Raw genomic sequence first — 19,865 nt, 5'->3', positions numbered from 1 at the left:
TTTCTAAAGCTAAATCTACAGAATAATAACTCTAAATAATAAATAAATCCATGAACAAGAACAAAAACAAAATATTGGCAGGAAAAAGGTACATTTTAATAGTGTTTCTACTGTAGAAATAAATAAAATAATACTAATAAAATAAATAAAGAAAAAGAGTAAACAAGACTTGTTCTGTGTTTTAACGGCGCAAAAATAAACATCTATTTTTATTTAATGATGAATCTGCATTGAAAAATAATATATTTTATGATATTTAAAGCTAAATCTACAGTATAATAACTCTAGATGTTAAATAAATCTACAAAACAATAACAAAAACAAATTAGGCAGGTCATTACCTGGACTTTCTCCTGTGGTTTAATTTCATTTTCTTTAAAAAAAAGCTGAATTTTCTGTTTATAAACAGTGTGTCTACTGTAAAACAAATAAGAAAAAAAAATGTTGTTCTGTACTTTAATATTATATATATAATATTAAAGTACATATATATATAGATAGATAGATAGATAGATAGATAGATAGATAGATAGATAGATAGATAGATAGATAGATAGATAGATAGATAGATAGATAGATAGATAGATAGATAGATAGATAGATAGATAGATAGATAGATAGATAGATAGATAAAAGCAATATCTGTAAAATAATATTTTTTGCTTTTTTACAGTAAACTATTTTTACAATAACATTTTAATTTAGTCAAAAATTATTTTACAGTGAAACATTGTTTAAAAAAACGACTTACTGTTTTTTTTACATAGGCAACACTTATTACTATTATTATTATTTGTAATTTGTCAAAACGGAAAAAAAACAACGGCACAAACGAGACAGAGAATGACAGAAAAAGCAACAAAAAGAAGCAAAACAACAAAAACAAGACTCAAAACGATTAAAAAGAGACTCAAGACAACAAAAATAGGCAAAATACATGACACAAAACACAAAACAATGTCATAAGCAAAAGACACAAAGCAAGACAACATGACAAAAACAAGACACAAAACCAGTTGGTCTTAAACACATGAGTTCTGGTTGGAGGTCATTAACAACCACTGGAGTCTTTGTCATGGTGCCCCTTTTTTAACTAAACTCCCACAATGCTCTCTGTTTTAACTGTAGTCTGAGTGATGCCTCCTCTGGTCTCTACAGGATTAAACAGGGAGAGGCTCCACCTGGTGGAACAACCAGGAACTACAGCTGGTCTATGATATGGTTTATACAAAGCTAAAATAATGAAACTATTCTGTAAATATTAGCAGATTTTTGCATGTGAGGAATCTGAAAGCAGAAAAAACAAGAATAAAAGACTTCTAAAACTAAGTTTTGTGTGTTTTGTGTCACAAATTTGAGCTATAAAGAAAATGATTTAAGTGATATTTACAATTGGCAGGAATGTGGCGATTATTCACTGGAGAAATGTTCTAGAAAACACATTAGTCAGTTTGATTCTCTTTATTGATGCAGTTTTGTTCCTTTGACGTTTTAAAATCTCCCGCTGTAGTTTGATCAAATGATTGGGAACTCGTTTGTAAATTTCCTGACCTCGTTTTCACCTCATAAATGTCTAATTATCTCCTATCTGTTACTTGTGTAGCTAATTATCACCTGTCTGTTACCTGTTTATTGACTGTTTTAGCTGTGATGAAGTTTTAGTGAAACTCCTGCAGCTCTGTGTTCAGCAGCTCCAATAACTGAATAGTTCATCGTGTTTAGTTGTGAATATTTCAGCAGCTGGTCGTGTTTAAACCTCTGATTCTGGTGTAATCACAGTTTAATCATATATGGATGCTACGCTATTAGCTCTTAGCTGAAGCTGGTGTTGTTTAATCCGACAACGACAAACCTAATTAAAGCTGATGGAGGAGGAGGAAGTCTGGGCTGGAAAAGCTGCATCAATAATTCAACTTTCATTTCCTCATTTCACCTCCCTGATGCTGCTAATTTACCTCCAGGTGGTTTGAATCACAAATCATGGAGAGTTCGACTGATTCAGAAACACTCAGACACACTAAAAGGACCAGAAAGCGACTTTTAGGAGCAAAAAGCAACGTAAATATTTATCTTACTGTCAACAAACTCTGTGGAAAAGCAGAAAAGTAAAATGTGACAATGCATTACCCTACACTGTAAAATATTTACATAAAAAAAGTTACAAAGCAAAAAAAATGGACAGACAACAAAAAACAGAAAAAGCAACAAATAAAGCCAAACACAAAACGACAAAAACATGAGACAAAACAAGAGACAAAAAAATGGACAAATGACAAAAACACGACAAAATAAAAAAATCAAGACACAAAATGACAAAAAATGAAACCAACGACACAAAAAACAACAAAAATAAGACCAAAAATGAATCACAAAATGTCAAAAGAACAATCTAATATTTTACTTTATGATCATATTAGAGTTAAATGCTAAAATTAAAGCTGACAGTCTAATAAATATATAAATCTCCTTCTTGATTCTGTTCATCAAGGTTTCTAAATGTCTCTCTTTTTATGATTTCTGTGCAGTAAAGATGTGAGACTGACAGAAATAAACTTCCAGAAGTTCCTGGAGGAACCAGAACCACATTAGCATTCATTTCTACCCATGTTTCTGACCACCTGGAGAGAAAACGTCTAAAATTCAGTTTCATCTTCAGCAGAGCAGCAACAGGAATCCTCAAGTCTGGAATCTGCACAAATCTGCAGATTCAAGGTGAACTTTAAGGCAACACAACCACTTCTTCTTCTTGTTCTGTTTAAACATCGGTGACCTTTCCTGTCCGGACGCAGCGTGTCGACTCGTTTCCATTCCGGGTCCCAGCAGCTGCTTTTTATTTAGCATTTATTAGCTTTAATGCTCAGAATACTGAACAGTGACTGCAGCTTTTCTTCTTCTGTTGCCCACAGACTCTCAGCATTCTGCATAATTACATTTACATCACTCCAACAGCAGCTCTAACACGTTTAACACACGTGTTCCTCACGGTTCATTGAGTAAAATCCTTCCTCCGCTGCAATAACGTCATAATTCCATCTCTTAGTTCACAATCAGGAGCTGTTAAATCCCCTCATTAAACAATCAGACACCAGGGTGGGACTCATTCTGTTTATCATTCACTCATTAATGTCACTTATGATTAGATTTTACTGACATTAATGTGTAAATTACAGTGTGTTGGGTTCATTGTTTCTAGAAGGCTCTCAGCGTTCGTCTACATCAGAGGCGTCAAACTCATCTTAATTCAGGGGCCGGACCAGTAAAACCACAGCATAATAACCTAGAAATAACTCCACGTTTCCTTTGTTTTACTGCAAAAAGGTTCACATTTCAGGAATTCAAAAACTGAAGATAGAAAACTGAAATTAAATTCAGTTTCAGCAACATTCAGCCTCGGTTTATCATTTCCACATTACAACTTCCAGATCACAGAGTGTCGACAAAGGAACACAACATTTAGTCACCTGGAACTGAACCAGAGAGGATTTACTTTATGATCAAAACAACAAAAGTCAGACAAAAAAAGGACAAAAACAACAAAAACAAGACAAATTATTACAAAAATGAGACAAACGACACAAAACAAAACAAAAAAGAGACAAAAGATTTGACAGAAAAGTCACAAAGCGACAAAAAAATTAACAAACGAGACAAAATAACACAAAATGACAAAAAAAGCAAAACACAAAATGATAAAAAAAGACAAAAAAACAAGTGAGACAAAGAGAAAACACAAAACGACAAAAACATGACAAACATAAGAAAATGAGAGAAACGACAAATTTCAGACAAATCACTCAAAACAAAATAAAAAAGAGACAAAAAATTAAACAAAAAAGTTAGAAAGCAACAAAAAATGAACAAACAACAAAAAACAAAATGACACAAATGCTACACAAAACAACAAACAAAGCAAAACACAAAATGACAAAAAAATGAGACAAACAACAAAAGTCAGACAAATAACAACAAAAACAAGACAAATAGTACAACAATGAGACACAAAATGACAAAAATGAATAGGGATTTTGAACCATTTTTTAAAAAAACATTTCGTAAAAACCGTACGAAGAATCACGACCAATATTTCGTGATGGAGCTACTACGTTTTGATATATCATTTTTTGAGTTTTTGTTAAATTTGTGGGACGAGTTTGGTGCTAAAAATGATGAAAAAACTATTTACAAAAGTAAACCTGAGGAAGATTTTTATACATTATGCGTACTAATACTAATCTATAATAATAATCTAATATTTTTGGAGATATTAATGCTTTTATCTGACATATTTTTGACCTGAGTGACTATTTGTTGTCACATTTATTAGATTTTAAAATCTGAATCTACCAGTTTGTGACATAAATGCTGTTTTTTCTGCAGAATAATCTCATCTCTTCAGGTTTATTAGAATTCTTTTACTATCCGAGGCCTCGTTTTTCTTCTGGTAAATTTAGATTCAGTCAAGGTTGAAGTTTAGTCGTGATACTGAGAGTTTATTTCTCTTCTTCTGCTGCTCTGCATCAAAATTATATCATCATATTTACAGATTATTTTATATTAAATTATAAAGAATGAACAAAAGGAAGCTGCAGCATTTTCAGATCAATAAATATTAATGAAGTCTTTACTCCAAACCGTTTCCTGCTTCACATAGTTTCATTCTATTACAGTTTCACTACAAGGCTTGTAAATAACTGATCTGTTTTTATTCAGTTTTCATCCGTTTTGGGTTTTCTGCTCCATAAATGTGGAATCCCTCATGACTAACAAACCTTTATTTCCCTCCAGACTGCCGCTTATTAACCTCCAACTGATCCGCCGTCATTTCCTTTTACCGGAAACAACACAAGGTTTGATAATTAGAACGGAACAGTTTGATTTTCTGCTCTGGAAGTTGTTCGGGTTCAGGAAATAAAAAGGAAAATCAACTTTGAGAATTTTTATTCACCATAATTATGAACCAATGAATGTTAAAGCTCCGTAAATCTGTCCGTTATGTCGGAGAATTACGTTCCTGCACTGTAAAAAAGTTTTAAAAAAGAGAAAAACTGTAAACATCTGGTTGCAAAAGTGCCAGAAAAAAATATAAAGACAAAAACTGTAAAAAATGTATTACTGTCACTTACAAAAGCAAAAATCTGCAAAAATTCTTTACAAAAACTCTGCTTGAATCCAGTTTAGGACCAATAGTTTCAATGGGAGGGACTCACATGCACCATAATGTAAATGTGACACTTTAATAAGATTTAAATAAAACAAAAGTTTTACAGTAAAAAAATTGTTAAAAAACAACATTATTTAGTGTTTTGATCTGTTTTTTTATTTTTACAGTCAATGTGTAAATTAATACTTTTTCCTTCTATGATTTTTCTAATATTTATAATAAAAACAAAAATGTAGAAAAATCATAGAAGCAGATAATATGAGAAAATTTATTTTTTATTTCATTTAAATACAATAGTTTACAGATCTTTACATTTTTTGAAAGAAAACTCAAAGGAACATAAATTATTGTATTTAAATGAAATAAAAAATTAATTTTCACATATTTTCTGCTATTTTTTCTCTTTTGCTGTCAGATTTTTAAATTTTTTTTACAGTGCAGCAGGAAGAAGCGCGTTCACGCACACGCACGCACAGTGCACGTGGCTTTTACTTGTGCACGTACACACAAGCACAATGCATGCACAGTGTGTGTGTGCATGAATAAAAACTACGTGAACAGTGAGCTCACACACTGTGCATGTACTTTTTAATCCGTACACGCGCACACACACTCGCACAGTGCACGTAGTTTTTATTGGTGCACGCACGCACACACCGTGCACGTGTTCTCCGCTAGATTTAGGGGCGTGATCGGCGCGTGCACGAGGGAGGTTGGCGTCGCGATGCTCTGATTGGTCCGTGCGGGGTGGAGGGGGGCGTGGCCTGAATATGAAGGGCTGCTCGTGTCCGCCGCGCTGGACGGTAACCGGAGAGGGGAGGGGGGAGGAGGGGAGACCGAGCGAGCACCGGAGCCGGTGAGAGAGAACCGGGAGGGCGGGGGGACGGAGGGAGGAGGCACCGGGCTGGAGCCGCTCTCACTGCAGTGATTCTCCGGCTGCTGGAGGAAACTGTCCCGCTGCCGCCCGGTGCCGCTCCGCCATGACCCCCGAGGACTCCCGGAGCTCTGTGGCCGCCTAGAGAGGCGCAGGAGGCGGACAGGAGCGGGACGAGGCTCCGCTGTCTGACCGGATCCGGTGGAGGATCAGAGAAGTTCGGGTTTCCTCCGTTCTCTCATCTCCTCTCTGTCGGTTCCTCTCGTGCACGTGAGCAGAACCCGTCCGCCAGGTGAATCCGGGTCACCTGCTCCCGAGTCCAGGTGAGATGAACCGGCAGCAGCGGCTCCTCGGTCCGACCCTGACGCCGGTGCTGGACGGATCAGAGAGCGGGGCAGGTGTCGGGATGATGTCCTGAACTCACACACCGACAGCCGGATCAGATCAGAACCGTTCCCCCCTCCCCCTGCTGCTGCTGCCCCCTCACCTCCCCGCGTCCAGGTGAGTCCTGGTCCCACCTGAGCTCCGCCATGAGACGCTCCAGCACCGACGAGACTCCGTACCGGCGCAGTCCGTCCCTGGACAGCAAACCGGACACGCCGCCGTTTACCTCCGGCTTCCACCGATTCAGCGGCGAGTTCGAGTACAAGCGGCCGCCGTTCGCGTTCGGTTTCCACACGACCAAAGGTCCGCAGACGTCCACGGGGCGCTGCGCTCCCGGGAAGAAGTACGTGGTGTTTTACCTGGACCTGTCCTTCATCTTCCTCCTAGAGCTGCGGCGCTGCAGGATGGCGGAGGGCTGCATGATGGCTCTGAGGTACGGGATGGTCTTCTTCAACCTGCTCTTCTGGGTGAGTCTCCACGGCTTCTTCTGCTCCACGTTCCGCTGCTTTTATGGGTCTTGAGTGGGAAGCAGCTCCGTGGTCCTGACCACCGCGGACTCCCGGAGCTCTGTGGCCGCGCAGAGAGGCGCAGGAGGCGGACAGGAGCAGCACGAGGCTCCGCTGTCTGGTGGAGGACCGGAGAAGTTCTGGTCTCCTCCGTCCTCTGTCTCCTCTCTGGCAGCTCCACGCGTGCATGTGAGTGGGTAGCAGCTCTGTGGTCCTGAGTGGGTTTCAGCTGTTCTGTTTTCCTGAGTGGGTTTCAGCTGTTCTGTTTTCCTGAGTGGGTTTCAGCTGTTCTGTTTTCCTGAGTGGGTTTCAGCTGCTCTGTTGTCCTGAGTGGGTTTCTGCTGTTCTGTTTTCCTGAGTGGGTTTCAGCTGCTCTGTTGTCCTGAGTGGGTTTCTGCTGTTCTGTTTTCCTGAGTGGGTTTCAGCTGCTCTGTTGTCCTGAGTGGGTTTCAGCTGCTCTGTTTTCCTGAGTGGGTGTTTCATTGTTTGCTGAGCTGCTGCTGCTGCTGCTGTGAGTTAATCAGTGTTTCTGCTGCTCTGGGATCAGTTTGCTGTTTGATTTGTGCTGCTGTCTGAGCTCCGACATGAAGTCTGACATCTTCTCCAGCTGGACCTCAAACATCTCAGCATCTAACCTGCTGCAGGTTGAGTCTCTGAGGATGAACAAATATTGATTTTTTAAAATTATTTTCCTCTCCGCTCTGTGGAAACACTGTCTGTAGTTCACTGAAAACTCGCTGATTTTTTTATCACCTGACTGTTGGTCGCAGTTCAGTCAGTTTTAATTTTACAGTTACAGCGAGGATCCCAGAATTTTTATTATTTTACAAAATCTAGTGAAAACTAAGTGTTTATTTTTGGCATTTTTTAAAAATGATATGTAGAATGAAGGGATTTTCATGAATGAATCAGATTTTCCTCTGCTCTGTGGAAACACTACCTGCAGTTCACCTGAAAACTCTCTGAATTTTTGTCACCTAACTGTTGGTCACAGCTGAGTCAGTAGTGGCTTCACAGTTGTGCTGAAAACTGCAAAATTTTTATTATTTTACAGAATGTGGTTAGAACAAAAGGTTCATTTTTGGTGCATTTTTAAATCCGACAGTCATTTTGATGGATTATCCTGATTTTAAGCAGATTTTTTCCAGCTTCACAGATGATTAGTTCAAAGAAAGTTGGAAATCAGATGTTTCTTTGTCTCTTTTTCCAGTTTCTGATGAATGAGTTGTGATTTTGTTGACGCTGTTGTTGTTTCTGTGTCTTTATCCACAAACTGCCATCATACAATCTGCTGCAGGTTGAATCTCTGAGGATAAATAAATGTTTTTAGCTATTCTCCATCCCGTTCTGTGGAAACACTGCCTGCAGTTCACCTGAAAACTCTGAATTCTTGTCTCTTGACTGTTTGTCATAGATGAATCAATGATGGCTTCTTGGTTGCACTGTGGAGAGCAGAATTTTTAGTTTTTTACAGAATCTGTCTATTGCGAACTGTTAATTTTTGGCAAATTTTTAAATGTGACATGTAGAAAAATGGTGATTTCAATGAAATATCCAGATTTCAAGCTTAGATTTGGTAATTTTTGCAGATAAAAAGTCCCAGATGATTACTTAAAGGACTGTTTTAATGTTAAATATCCAATAATTCTTCTTTTTCTAGCTTTTTTTCAGTTTTTATAGATTTAGATTTTAAAGATAACTCGCCTCTGAACCCTGGCAGCAGGTTTAGAGGTTCAGACGGTTAAATAAATACAATTAAAAAAAAAAAATTGGTCATAGCTAAATCTATTTTTATCACCTGACTGTTGGTCACAGCTCAGTCAGTCTTGGTTTTACAGCTACACCGAGGACACCAGATTTTTATTTTTAATTTTTTTTTACAGAATCTAGTTAAAATGAAATGTTTGTTTTTGGTAATTTTTTTAACATGACATGTAGAATAAAAGGATTTTGATGAATTATCCGGATTTTCCTCTGTGTTCAGTGGAAACACTGCCTGCAGTTCATCTGAAAACTCTCTGAATTTTTGTCACCTGACTGTTAGTCGCAGCTGATTCAATCTTAATTTAACAGTTACATCGAGGATACCAGAATTTTTTATTATTTTACAGAATCTGTTTAAAACAAAAGGTTTATTTCTGGCAATTTTTTAAATCCGACAATGATTTTGATGAATTATCCCGATTTTATGCTCAGATTTAGCTCATTTTTCTTTTTCTATTTTCCCAGTTTCTGATCCCTAGGCATGATTTTGTTGGTTTCTTTTAAAGCTAACTTGTCTTTCTAACCTGTTGTGGTTCTGATGGTTAAATCCCACTCTGGTATAAATAAACCAGGTCTAAATTTCCTGTCCATCCCAAAGTTTCTAGTCGAATTCATCCAAACTTTTCAAGCGTCTTCATCTTCTGCCACATCCTTCGATCTGCTGCAGCTTCAGTTTGAGTCTCGGGTTGCTCTCTGTGATTTGTCGGCTCTTATTGCCAGCAGAATGAGTCGAGGCCTTGGATGCTGAAATGCAATCTGGCTGCAGAGATGTAATCTCCCCAGAGGGACGAGCGACCTCTTCACCTCCACATCTTCTGTCGAGCACAAACCGCTGTCTGAGGGGTTAGCCGTTAGCGCCTGCTGCTGTTTGTGTGTCGCTGCCGGAGATAAATAATGACCACTTGACCGCGATGAGCTTCGGCCTCCTCCTCCTCAGCAGCCAATCACATTATGATGCTGCAGGTGAGCCGAGCAGCTCCTTTAATAGAAAACCTGCCTCTGAACAGGACATCAGAAGGAAGCTCGGGAACTGGTTTTTACATTTAAAATCTGTTCTTTGAGGAGGTTTTGAATCTGACTTGGACAGAAAATGCAAATAATGTTATAATAACGTCAAATAAAAAGGATTAGTAGATGTCCTGATTAGGTTTGTTTCCCCTGATCTGATTAGAATAAGTTTAATTTTGTGCAATATCGTTATTTTTCTACTTGTTGATGAAATATTAACACTTCTCTATCAGTATTTATGTGTAATACCACTGATATGTGCAATATTTGGAGAGATTTGGACAATATTTATGTTTTTGGTTTCATTTTTGATTCCTTTGCTGCAGTAACACGGCTAATTTCCCCACTGTGGGATTAATAAAGCCTGTTCCCACTGAACCATATTAATATTTCTAAAAAACAGTCACAATCTTATACTGTTTACCATAATAATAATAATAAGAAGAAGAATAATAAGAAGAATAAGAATAATATTAACTTTATTTATGTACACTGTGAGAATATGAAGTCTTTTCCAAAAAACTATTTATTGTCATCTTGCAGATGTTTCTTGTTTTCTTGGATTACAGGTAACAACTGGGAAAATCACATTAAAAAATTATTAATTTGCCCATGAACCATAGAAAAACTAGTCAAAAGCTGAAAATAGTGTAAAAATTGGGCACCATGACAAGGCTTCTGTGGAGGTTAATGACCTCCAAACAGATCTCTGACATCAACTAGCACAGAGTTCATGTATCACAATACAACAAAAATGTCTTAAAATGTCTAAAAGCAGCTACATAACAACTTGTCAAGATTCAAAAAATGTCCAAAATGGATAAAAATTTGTCCAACATAGCAAAAAATGTCTGAAGTTTTTTGTAATTTTATTTGTAAGCTGTACAAAATGATTAAAAAAGATCTGAAATGACTCAAAATGTATCCAAAGTGCCTCAAACTCAAGCTTCAGACATTTTACATGCAGCCATATAACATATATACCATTCGCTGACTCAAAACTTGTTGAGAAAGACTCAAAAAATGTTCAAATTGAATAAAAATTTGTCCAAAATGACTCAAAACTGATCCTGAATATCTCAAAAACAGTCCACATTGGCTCAAAAATTGTCCACATCATTTTTGCTGACTAAAACCATCAATTGATTACTGAACGGTTACTTCTTGCCACAAATTATGCCCTCTAGTGCCCAAATGTATACCAAACTGCAATTTCTGTGTACTGTTATACCCCTAGAAGTCCTCCACACACTTAAACATGCTTTCAATCAGACATGCCTGCAATCAAGACACTGATTTAATGGAAATAATTTGAGTAAATAGAGATATACAGCACAGTGTCGTCTGCATAGTGATGGCAATTTATGTTGTGAATCCTTGTAGTGGTAACATAGAATATGGAAAGTATTGGGCTTAAGATAGAGCCTTGTGGGACTCCATGTCAGGTCTGTTTTATCAGATAAGTGGCCCCAAAGAACTGTTGTCTACAGTTAAAAATTGGTCACCATGACAAATACCTCTGAGGTGATTAATGACCTCCAGCCAGAGTTCACCTGTTTAAGATAAAATGGGCTCATCCATCACAGAGTTCATATATGACAGTGACATATTAAACATCTGCCGTTGAATCACAAATCAAGTGTCCGTTGACTAAAACAGTCATTCAGTTATTACTTGATAATGCCGAATACAGATTTAGAAAATTTTAAAGTCTTTAGCCCCAAATTGTGCTCTCTTGTGTCCAAAAAAATATACAAAACTGTAATTTTTGTGTACTGATACACCCGTAGAGGCCAAAGTTTGAAGTCATCCATGACCTTCAAGAGGCTTGCAGTCAAGATTGAACGGAATAAAATTTGAGTTTACAGAAATATACAGTGCGGTATCGTCTGCGTAGTGACAGAAATTTATGTTGTCATTTCTAATAGTGGTAACAGACTGGAAAGAAACGTTCAATCAATGAATGGAAATAATTGGAGTTTGCAAAGATACACAGAGCGGTATCGTCTGTGTAGTGACGGAAATTTATGTTCCTTTCCTGATGACACCAGTGTCTGAAAATGTACAAAACCATGATTTTTGTGTGGCATTACCCCTAGAGATCAGAGTTTGGAGTCATCCCCAGATGCAGTCAGAAATGCCGGCAATCAAGACATTGATTGAACTTAACAGACTTATACAGAGCAGTATCGTCTGCATAGTTACAGAATTTATGTTACGATTTCTAATAACATAGAAAGACTAATAAAGATTGGGCCTAAGATAAAGCCCTGTGGGATGCAATGTGATTAAATTAGTGGCCAAGGGAAGGCATTTTGTTTACTTGTCTCAGTTAAAAGTTTGCTAAACACAGTTTCCTTTATCACAATTCTGTAAAAAGCTTAAAATTCTGATAGGTTCTGATTAATAACTGAGGGGTAAATGCTGTACAATGATCTTTTAATCATGTAAAATGTAAATTTAAAAAAGACATTTCAGTTGAGTTTTGTGTTGGAGTTTGTCTATTATTCAAAACTTTAACACAAAGGTTTCCTTTTTATGATGAATATTACTACTGTAGCAGCTCAAAATATTGTTCTTGATCCCTTTTATTACTTTGTTTTGGCCCAGAATCATTAAAGAAACCAAACCAGAATTCGATGATCTTCAGTACTGAGATCTAACAAGTGTCTTTCACAGATTAAAATGAACTTTTTCAAACATAATGCCACCACGAAGAAAGAAATTTAGCTGTTTAAAGGCATTTCTCTTGTAAAATTTCTGATTCGTCTGCAGACAGAGATGATGGAAAGTTTTCTTTACCGCCGGTTTAATTAAGTAGTTTTAAATCTGCAGGAAATGAGCCCAAGAACAGCTTCCAAACCACTTTTATAAACTTGTTAGGAAATGATCAAGAGCACACGTCAGGCTGAGTTTTTTTTTTTTTAACTACCAGAAAACCTTTTTGATCATCTCCAAACCCACTGATGTAAAAAATGTTCTGTGGAAACTTTCACTTCACTTCGACAGCCGCCGTCTCTAAAGCAGACACAGAAATTTATTGCATTTAGCGATGCTCGGCTGGTCGCAGTAATAGTCTGGAGAGAATAAATAAAACTTTAAAACTAGAAACGGGAGAAAAGACAATTCTGGGATTGTTTGAATTTTTATGGAAAAGTTCAGAGAAACAAGTCCAACAGTGGGGTTCTTTTAAAGTCGATTTAAATCCTTAAAACTCATTTTTTCTGCAAATCAAAGTTACATATTTATAAGTTTTCCTATTAAATGAATCCAGTCCTGCTGTAAGGTCTAACTCTGTAGATGTGCATATCTATAAAGTCCTCAGTTTCTTTGGAGTTGAGTTTGATTTGTTTGGTTTTTGGTGGTTTTCGTATCAGACGGCAGCAATATGGCCACCAGCTGATTGTAGTTTAGCATTTAAATCATCCACTAGATTGTCAACAGATGGAGGAAAGACATGAAAATTAAAGTTACAGTTCAGCATTCTTACATATAAATAAGTAAAGTTACTTTAAACTTCCTGCCAAACAAAACAGTCATTCAGTTATTAATTGATAAAGCCGACTACCAATTAAGGAAATCTGACACCATTTTTATCACTAGAATCTCCCTCTTTTATGACAGCTGTATGCAAAACTGTACGAAACAATAATTTGTTTCGTACATTTTTGCATACAGCAAAGTTATTCTCTAAAAATAACTTTAATCAACCATGAAGCACAGAATAAGTGCCATAAATTCGTGAGAAACAAACCTGGAGACACCTGGTAATATGGTGTTGTGTAAAGAAGTGAGAAAAACATCGTTAATATATTTATGTGCTTCCTGCTGCTGTCACTCCGAGATGACAAATCGATCCGGCCAGAAAATCACCCATTATGCAGCTTTATTGCTGATTTGCCAAAATGTGAGAGCAGAAATGCTGATGCTGGAGTTCATGCTGACAGTCTCTCAGATATATTAATTTCTGTGAAGATAAAATGAAAGTGTGTGTCGCTAAACAGGCTGTTTATCCTGAAATAACTAGTGGTGTTGGTTAAATTCAGGCACTAAAACAATATTTCCAAGTTTAGAACCAGATCTGAGGTTTAAATCGATGAGGTTAAAGGTTCACAGCTGGAGGAAATGTTGACTCCTGGTTTTTAACAAAGGCAGTGAACTGTCGACCTTCTGAAGCTCATTTATCAGACAGAAACTGGAAAAAAACCTTTCTGAATCCTGGTTCATGAATTTTGAATGAATGAATGAATATTTTCACAGTCTCTGGCTTTGATAAATGATGTAATTTTGTAAAGAAAACACACCTTTAAAGGAGAAGTTGATGTACTTATGGAGCCACAAAGCTTTAAAGGAAGGAGATCAGGGTGGATGGACGGTCAAAAATGTTGATGTAATATCTTGATTTTCAGCTTAAATGTGATTAAATCAGGCTCCTACACACTGTCTAAGTTGCAAAGATACCTTTATTAGCTGCTAATTTATTAGCTGCTGCCTGATGGTCGCACTAACAAATGTACCTTTGCAAGTTAGACGCTGTTTGAGAGCTTAGTTGAACCGTATTTAAACTTAAAATCGTATTATTCCATCAACATCCCTTTACACTATGTGACACATTTAAAAATTTGTCAAAAATAATAATAGGAACAAGTTTTGGCCCGTCCATCCGCCCTGACCTCCTCCATACAAGGTTTTGTGGAGAAATACTACACAAAAGACTATATTGCAGTGAAAAATGAACCCACAGTGAGTAAAAATGTGAACAAAGCAGAAAGAATCCAGTGTTGTGGGGGTTAAAGTCCCCAGTTTTGGCCCGTCCGTCCACCCTGACCTCCTCCAGCCAAGGTTTTGCAGCTCTATAACTCCATCAGCTCTCCTTTCTCTGCTGCCACCATAATTACTGCAGCTCCAGGAGGCTTTGTCACAATAAAGAGTAACCAGGAGGCGTGATAAGCTACCTGCGATGACCTGGGGAGCGTTTATTTACAGGAGAATACACTCCAGCAGCTGTCAACACAAAGCAAGCCATCCACACTGTATCGGCTGCCGCTAACGCTGCAGCGACGAGCAACTCAGGCGTGAACTTCCTTCGATCCCACTTCAGCTCAGAAAATAATACATTTCATTGTGAGCAGATACCAGAGGATTACAGAGAGTGACAGCGGCCCACAAAGAGCCGCCGTCTGCCGCCTTTATTACTGGAAAATGACGTTTCTCTGTGATCTATCGATTCCACATTAAAGCTGCCGGCTATAAAGGTCCCATTTATTTAGAACCACTTCCCCCTAAATAAGGTCTGGAAGGAAGGAATAAAATGACAGCAATGACGAGATGGAGACAGAGGGAGGAAAGCCTGTTTTATATGAGATGGACATTATTGCTAAACTCCTTCCTGTTTCAGAACTGCTTCTCAGTAGATATGAACCTGATTGTTTCATTTACTTCCTACTGTATGATGCTGAAGTGCAGATAAATGAAAATAGCAGTCTGATGCAAATATAAATAACCAATTAGTACCCATTACAAGGGTATTTTCCTTTTAAAAATGCCAAAATTCACCATTTTTCAGAGTTAGTAACTTTGAAAATTGAAATATTTTAAACTTTTTAATGGTTCTACTCGTATGCCATGCTTAGAAAACCACATAAGAGCTTAAAATCAGATATTCCATTAAAATCACTTCATACCACGTCTCTTTTTTAAAAATGTCAAAAAATAATAATGGTATCAAGTTATGGCCCGTCCATCCACAGTGATCTCCTCCCTACGAGGGTTTGTGACTCTATATTTACATCAAATTCAAACTGAAAGTCAAGTTTTATCTACAAAAATGCCAAAATACACCATTTTTCAGAGCCAGTAACAGTAAATAGAAAGATTTTGAACTTTTTGATGGTCCTACTCATACGTGATGCTCAGAAAACCACAGAAAACTTTGTTTTTGGTGATTTTTAAACAAGACTTGGAATATAAAGATAATTTACACTTAGATTTGATTCAGTTTTCTGACTGAAATTCAAGTCATAGATAAGTAGAACTGATTATATTTTCACAGTTTCTAACCCCATAAATGGTGTAATTTGAGCATTTTTTAAAAATATAACATGCCTTTTAAGGAGAAGGTGTTGGAGTTATTGAGCCACAAGCTTATAGGGAGGAGGTCAGGGTGGATGGATGGGCCAAAACTTGTTGACAAATTTTAAATGTGTCATATTGCATAAAGGGATGTTGATGGAATAATATGATTTCAAGCTTAAATAAGGTTCTATCATTCTCTCAAATTGTGTCTAATTTGCAAAGGTACATTTATTAGTGCAATAGTTTGGTGCCATGCCAAATTGTCAAAAAAGTAGCAAGTTTTTTCCCGTCCATCCACCCTGACCTCCTCCCTACGAGGGTTTGTGACTCTATATTTACATCAAATTCAAATTGAAAGTCATGTTTTATTTACAAAACTGCCAAAATACACCATTTTCAGAGCCAGTAACTGTGAAAAAAGAAAGATTTTGAACTTTTTGATGGTCCTACTCATACTTGAGGCTCAGAAAACCTAACAGAAAACTTTATTTTTGGTGATTTTTAAACAAGATTTGGAATATAAAGAGAATTTTATGAAATATCATGATTTTAGGCAGTGAAAAATGAACCAAAACGAGCAAAAAAAAACAACATCCAAAATCTGCGGCTTTGAGTTCAGAAGGTTACCAGTTAGCTGAACGAAAGAAAATCAAGTGCGAATTATGTTTTCAATTTAAAATTTCATATCTTGAAATGTTGTCTTTATCATGTTAGCTGTTGGGAGACTTAAAGTACTGAATTATTAATAACAAAAAAATCCAGTTAAGCAGCAAAAAATAAATCTTGCATCACCAGTTTTCTTCTCTCTGCTGCCCCTAGTGGCCAAATGCTAATTAAATTGTGAATGTCGTTACATAATTAACACGAACTGAAGCTTCCTGAATTGTTTTTAAATCAGAAAACACCATAAATAGAATCAATAAACAGCCTCCCAGGACTGTAAAGTATGTTCTGGTGTAATGGTTGATTTTATAGAGTTCCACTGATACAAACAGAAAGAAGAAAGACAGAACAGAACTGGCCTCACTGTTTAACTGGCAAAAATAACACCATAGCAACAAGCGCTTAGCACCACGGATATCAGATTTATAAATAAGAGAATCTCACTGACTGCTGAGTAAACCCACCAGAGCGTAAAACCTCGTCTGTAATATCTGTATTACAAACACAGCGTCGGTGACAGAAACAATCAGGCCGTCTGCAAAACAACAAAAACGTTCAGTAATTTGTCACATCACAGATTCACATTGACGACTAGACAAGAAACCTGCAAACAGGGAGAGAGAAAAACCCTCCAGGCTGAAGATCCACGATGATTTCTATAGAGCTTGACAGTGTCGACTTAAATTAATACCATCAGAGGCGAATTTATACCACTTTACAGTTCAGGTGAAGCAACAATATGAGTCCACATACAGGAGGTTTATACCTGCCACATCTTTTTTCTTTATATTTTTATATTAACTGTGGTTCTGATTCAGATTTCATTTAGAGTTCACTTATGTGTTACTGGAGACCCAAAGCTTAAGTTCTGTCAAATATTTTTGGCTGAATTTTGAGAATTTCATGTTTTCAGACCTGAGAGCGTTTGTGTTTTCTCCTCATAAAAACACCTGTGATGCCAGTTTCAGAGTTCAATATCTCTAAAAATAAAACTTCCACAGCCATGAAATTTGGTGAAGCCAAAGACAATAGTTTATCGTACTTCTGAATGATTGAACAGATCCAGCAGAGGACATATTTATAGTTATTGGATCTTATAAATGGAAAAAAGTGCAAAATTTCCAAACAGTCAGGGTGCTGTGTTCCCGTAAAGTTCCTATAAATGTATATATATGGATGGATCCATATTTCTACTAAAATACAGTCTTTGGTCGACATTTCACCAACTTTTGAGGCTCTAACATCAGTAGAATCTGATGTGTGGAAAAACAAGGTTCCAGTTTTTAGATATTTAGACATGAAACCCACCCAAAATGGCTAACAATTATGCAAAATTACTTGACGCTTGCCTAACATAACAAAATTGTCCAAAAATGAGATAACAGTTATCCAAAGTGACTTGAAAACTGCACAGAATGACTCAAAATAACAATTAATTATTGAGCCTTGTAAAGAAAAAAAACACATGGGAAATCTTCAAACTTTGGTGGTCTAGTGTCTCCATAAAGTTCCTGTAAGTGTATATCTATGGATGGATCCATATTTCTACTAAAATACAGTCTCTGGTCGACATTTCACAAACTGTTGAGGCTCTAACATCAATAGAATCTGTTGTGTGGAAAGTTTGACCTGACAAGGTTCCAGTTTTTAGATATTTAGACTAAATGTTGATGTGGACTCATTGGTAGGAACCAGAACCTGCAGTTCATAGAGGTCTAGATGTTCATAGAGGTCTAGATGTTAGTCTTCATAGAGGTCTAGATGTTGGTGTTAAATGTGCAGAATTACAAGATGCTTCCATGTTTTCAGTTCCGCATTGGCAGGAAGAACGATGTGGATGTTTAGTGTGATAAGGGACACCATGATAAAGTCTTCTGCCATGCTTAATGACCTCCGACTGGAAAATACATGTTAAATAACACACAAAAACTGGTGTTCCTGTGGAAATAAAGGTTTGTAAAGGTGAGGTTTGTTTTGCTCAAGATCAAGTCACTTTGGACTATATCTTGCTTTGGAATTTTTTTTTTACTGATTTTGGATGAGTTTTGGGTTATTATGGACAACTTTCAGTCATTTTGCATACATCTTGGGTCATGTTGGACAAGTCTCAAGTATAAATAGCAAAAATCTGAAATGTCTCTTTCCACACATCAGATTCTACTTATGTTAGAGCCTCAAAAGTTGGTGAAATGCCGACCAAAGACTGAATTTTAGTAGAAATATGGATCCATCCATATATATATATATATACACTTACAGGAAATTTATGGAGACAAAATACCACATTTATTTGCAAATTCTGCACGTTTCCCCCCTTTTTTAAGCACCAATAACTAAAAACATGTCCTCTAATAGATTCATTCCATCATTCTGATCTCCTATAAACTATTCTGTCTGTGTTTACACCAAATTTCATGGCTCTGGAAGTTTTACTTCTACAGAAATTGACCCTGAAACTGGTCTCATAGGTGTTTTTATGGGAGAAAACATTCGCAGGTCAAAATTCAGCCAAAATCTTTTTTAAAGAACTTAGTTTTGGCACCAATAAACACATGATGGGAATCATATCTGATGGATTCTGTGTGAATCGACTGCTGGTTTATTCATCTGTTGTGTATGTTGTTGTGAAGAGGTGGAAATCTCAGCAGCAGTTGTAGACTAAACAACTTTCCTGTCTGGTTTGATGATGCGAAGCTGCATCGGTCTGACAGTAGAGCTGTTTCTGCTTCACATGTCGCTAAAGTTTTGATCTCTGCAGACATTTTTTCCTTCTTCCTGCTCAGGTAAAGTTGTGTTGCTTCTGTTTAAGCCTCTGGCGTTATGTTTTTAGCTTGTCCATCCATCTGTTACCTGAATGTCGCGTCTCTAAAACACCTTCAGGGGACTTCCTCAGATTTGGCACAAATGTCCACTTGGACTCAATTAGATTTTGGTGATCAAAGGTCAAGGTTTCTGTGGCCTCATAAAGCAAGTTTATGGCCGTTAATCAAGAATTCATGCACTAATAATGGCAGAATTTCATGTCTAATAGAAAGAAAAATGATAAAGTGCTGACATTTTATATCCTAAAGGTCACTGTTCTGCAAAAACTCTTTCCTGGATGTTATTTAAAGCCATAACGGTGCTCATTGTGTGGATCTTCTGTGCTGCAGCTGAAGATGTTTTAGAGTTTGTAGCTTTACAAGTGGCGACGGCAGGTTTGACACTAGAAATGATTGTTTGAGATCACACATCAACATAAAGACGACTTCCATTTCATCACCAGGTCTTGGTCGAGCGTGCAGCTGCGAGGTGATTATTCTAGTTTCCCTGTAAACATGTTTTTTGTGAGTTTTCATTGTTTGAATCAACGCTCTAAAAATAGAGGGTGTCATTTCGATTCCCTGGAGTTACAATCTATTCCAATGACAACACGGCGTCATAACAAATA

General features: G+C 37.1%; 1 protein-coding gene and 1 long non-coding RNA gene across 4 annotated transcripts in view; one reads left to right on the top strand and one right to left on the bottom strand.

Annotated features, from left to right (window-relative positions):
- Nucleotides 1-19,865, top strand: part of tspan4a (tetraspanin 4a) — a 180,056-nt gene that overhangs the window by 22,145 nt on the left and 138,046 nt on the right. The window contains exon 2 of one of the 3 annotated variants that reach the window (XM_055009581.1): nucleotides 6,807-6,886. In XM_055009581.1, coding sequence (XP_054865556.1) covers nucleotides 6,824-6,886 — 63 coding nt within the window. In that variant the 5' untranslated portion in view covers nucleotides 6,807-6,823. Of the gene's footprint in view, nucleotides 1-6,042; nucleotides 6,887-19,865 lie in introns of those variants that run through there. The other 2 variants (XM_055009576.1, XM_055009575.1) reach the window with 2 other exon arrangements.
- LOC111588983 (uncharacterized) overlaps nucleotides 1-19,865 on the bottom strand; it is a 136,504-nt gene that overhangs the window by 24,046 nt on the left and 92,593 nt on the right. The gene's annotated exons all lie outside the window — the stretch shown is intronic.

Source organism: Amphiprion ocellaris, chromosome 1 (genome assembly GCF_022539595.1).
Source record: "Amphiprion ocellaris isolate individual 3 ecotype Okinawa chromosome 1, ASM2253959v1, whole genome shotgun sequence".
Classification (NCBI taxonomy): Eukaryota; Metazoa; Chordata; class Actinopteri; family Pomacentridae; genus Amphiprion; species Amphiprion ocellaris.
This window is presented reverse-complemented; position numbering and strand designations above follow the sequence as displayed.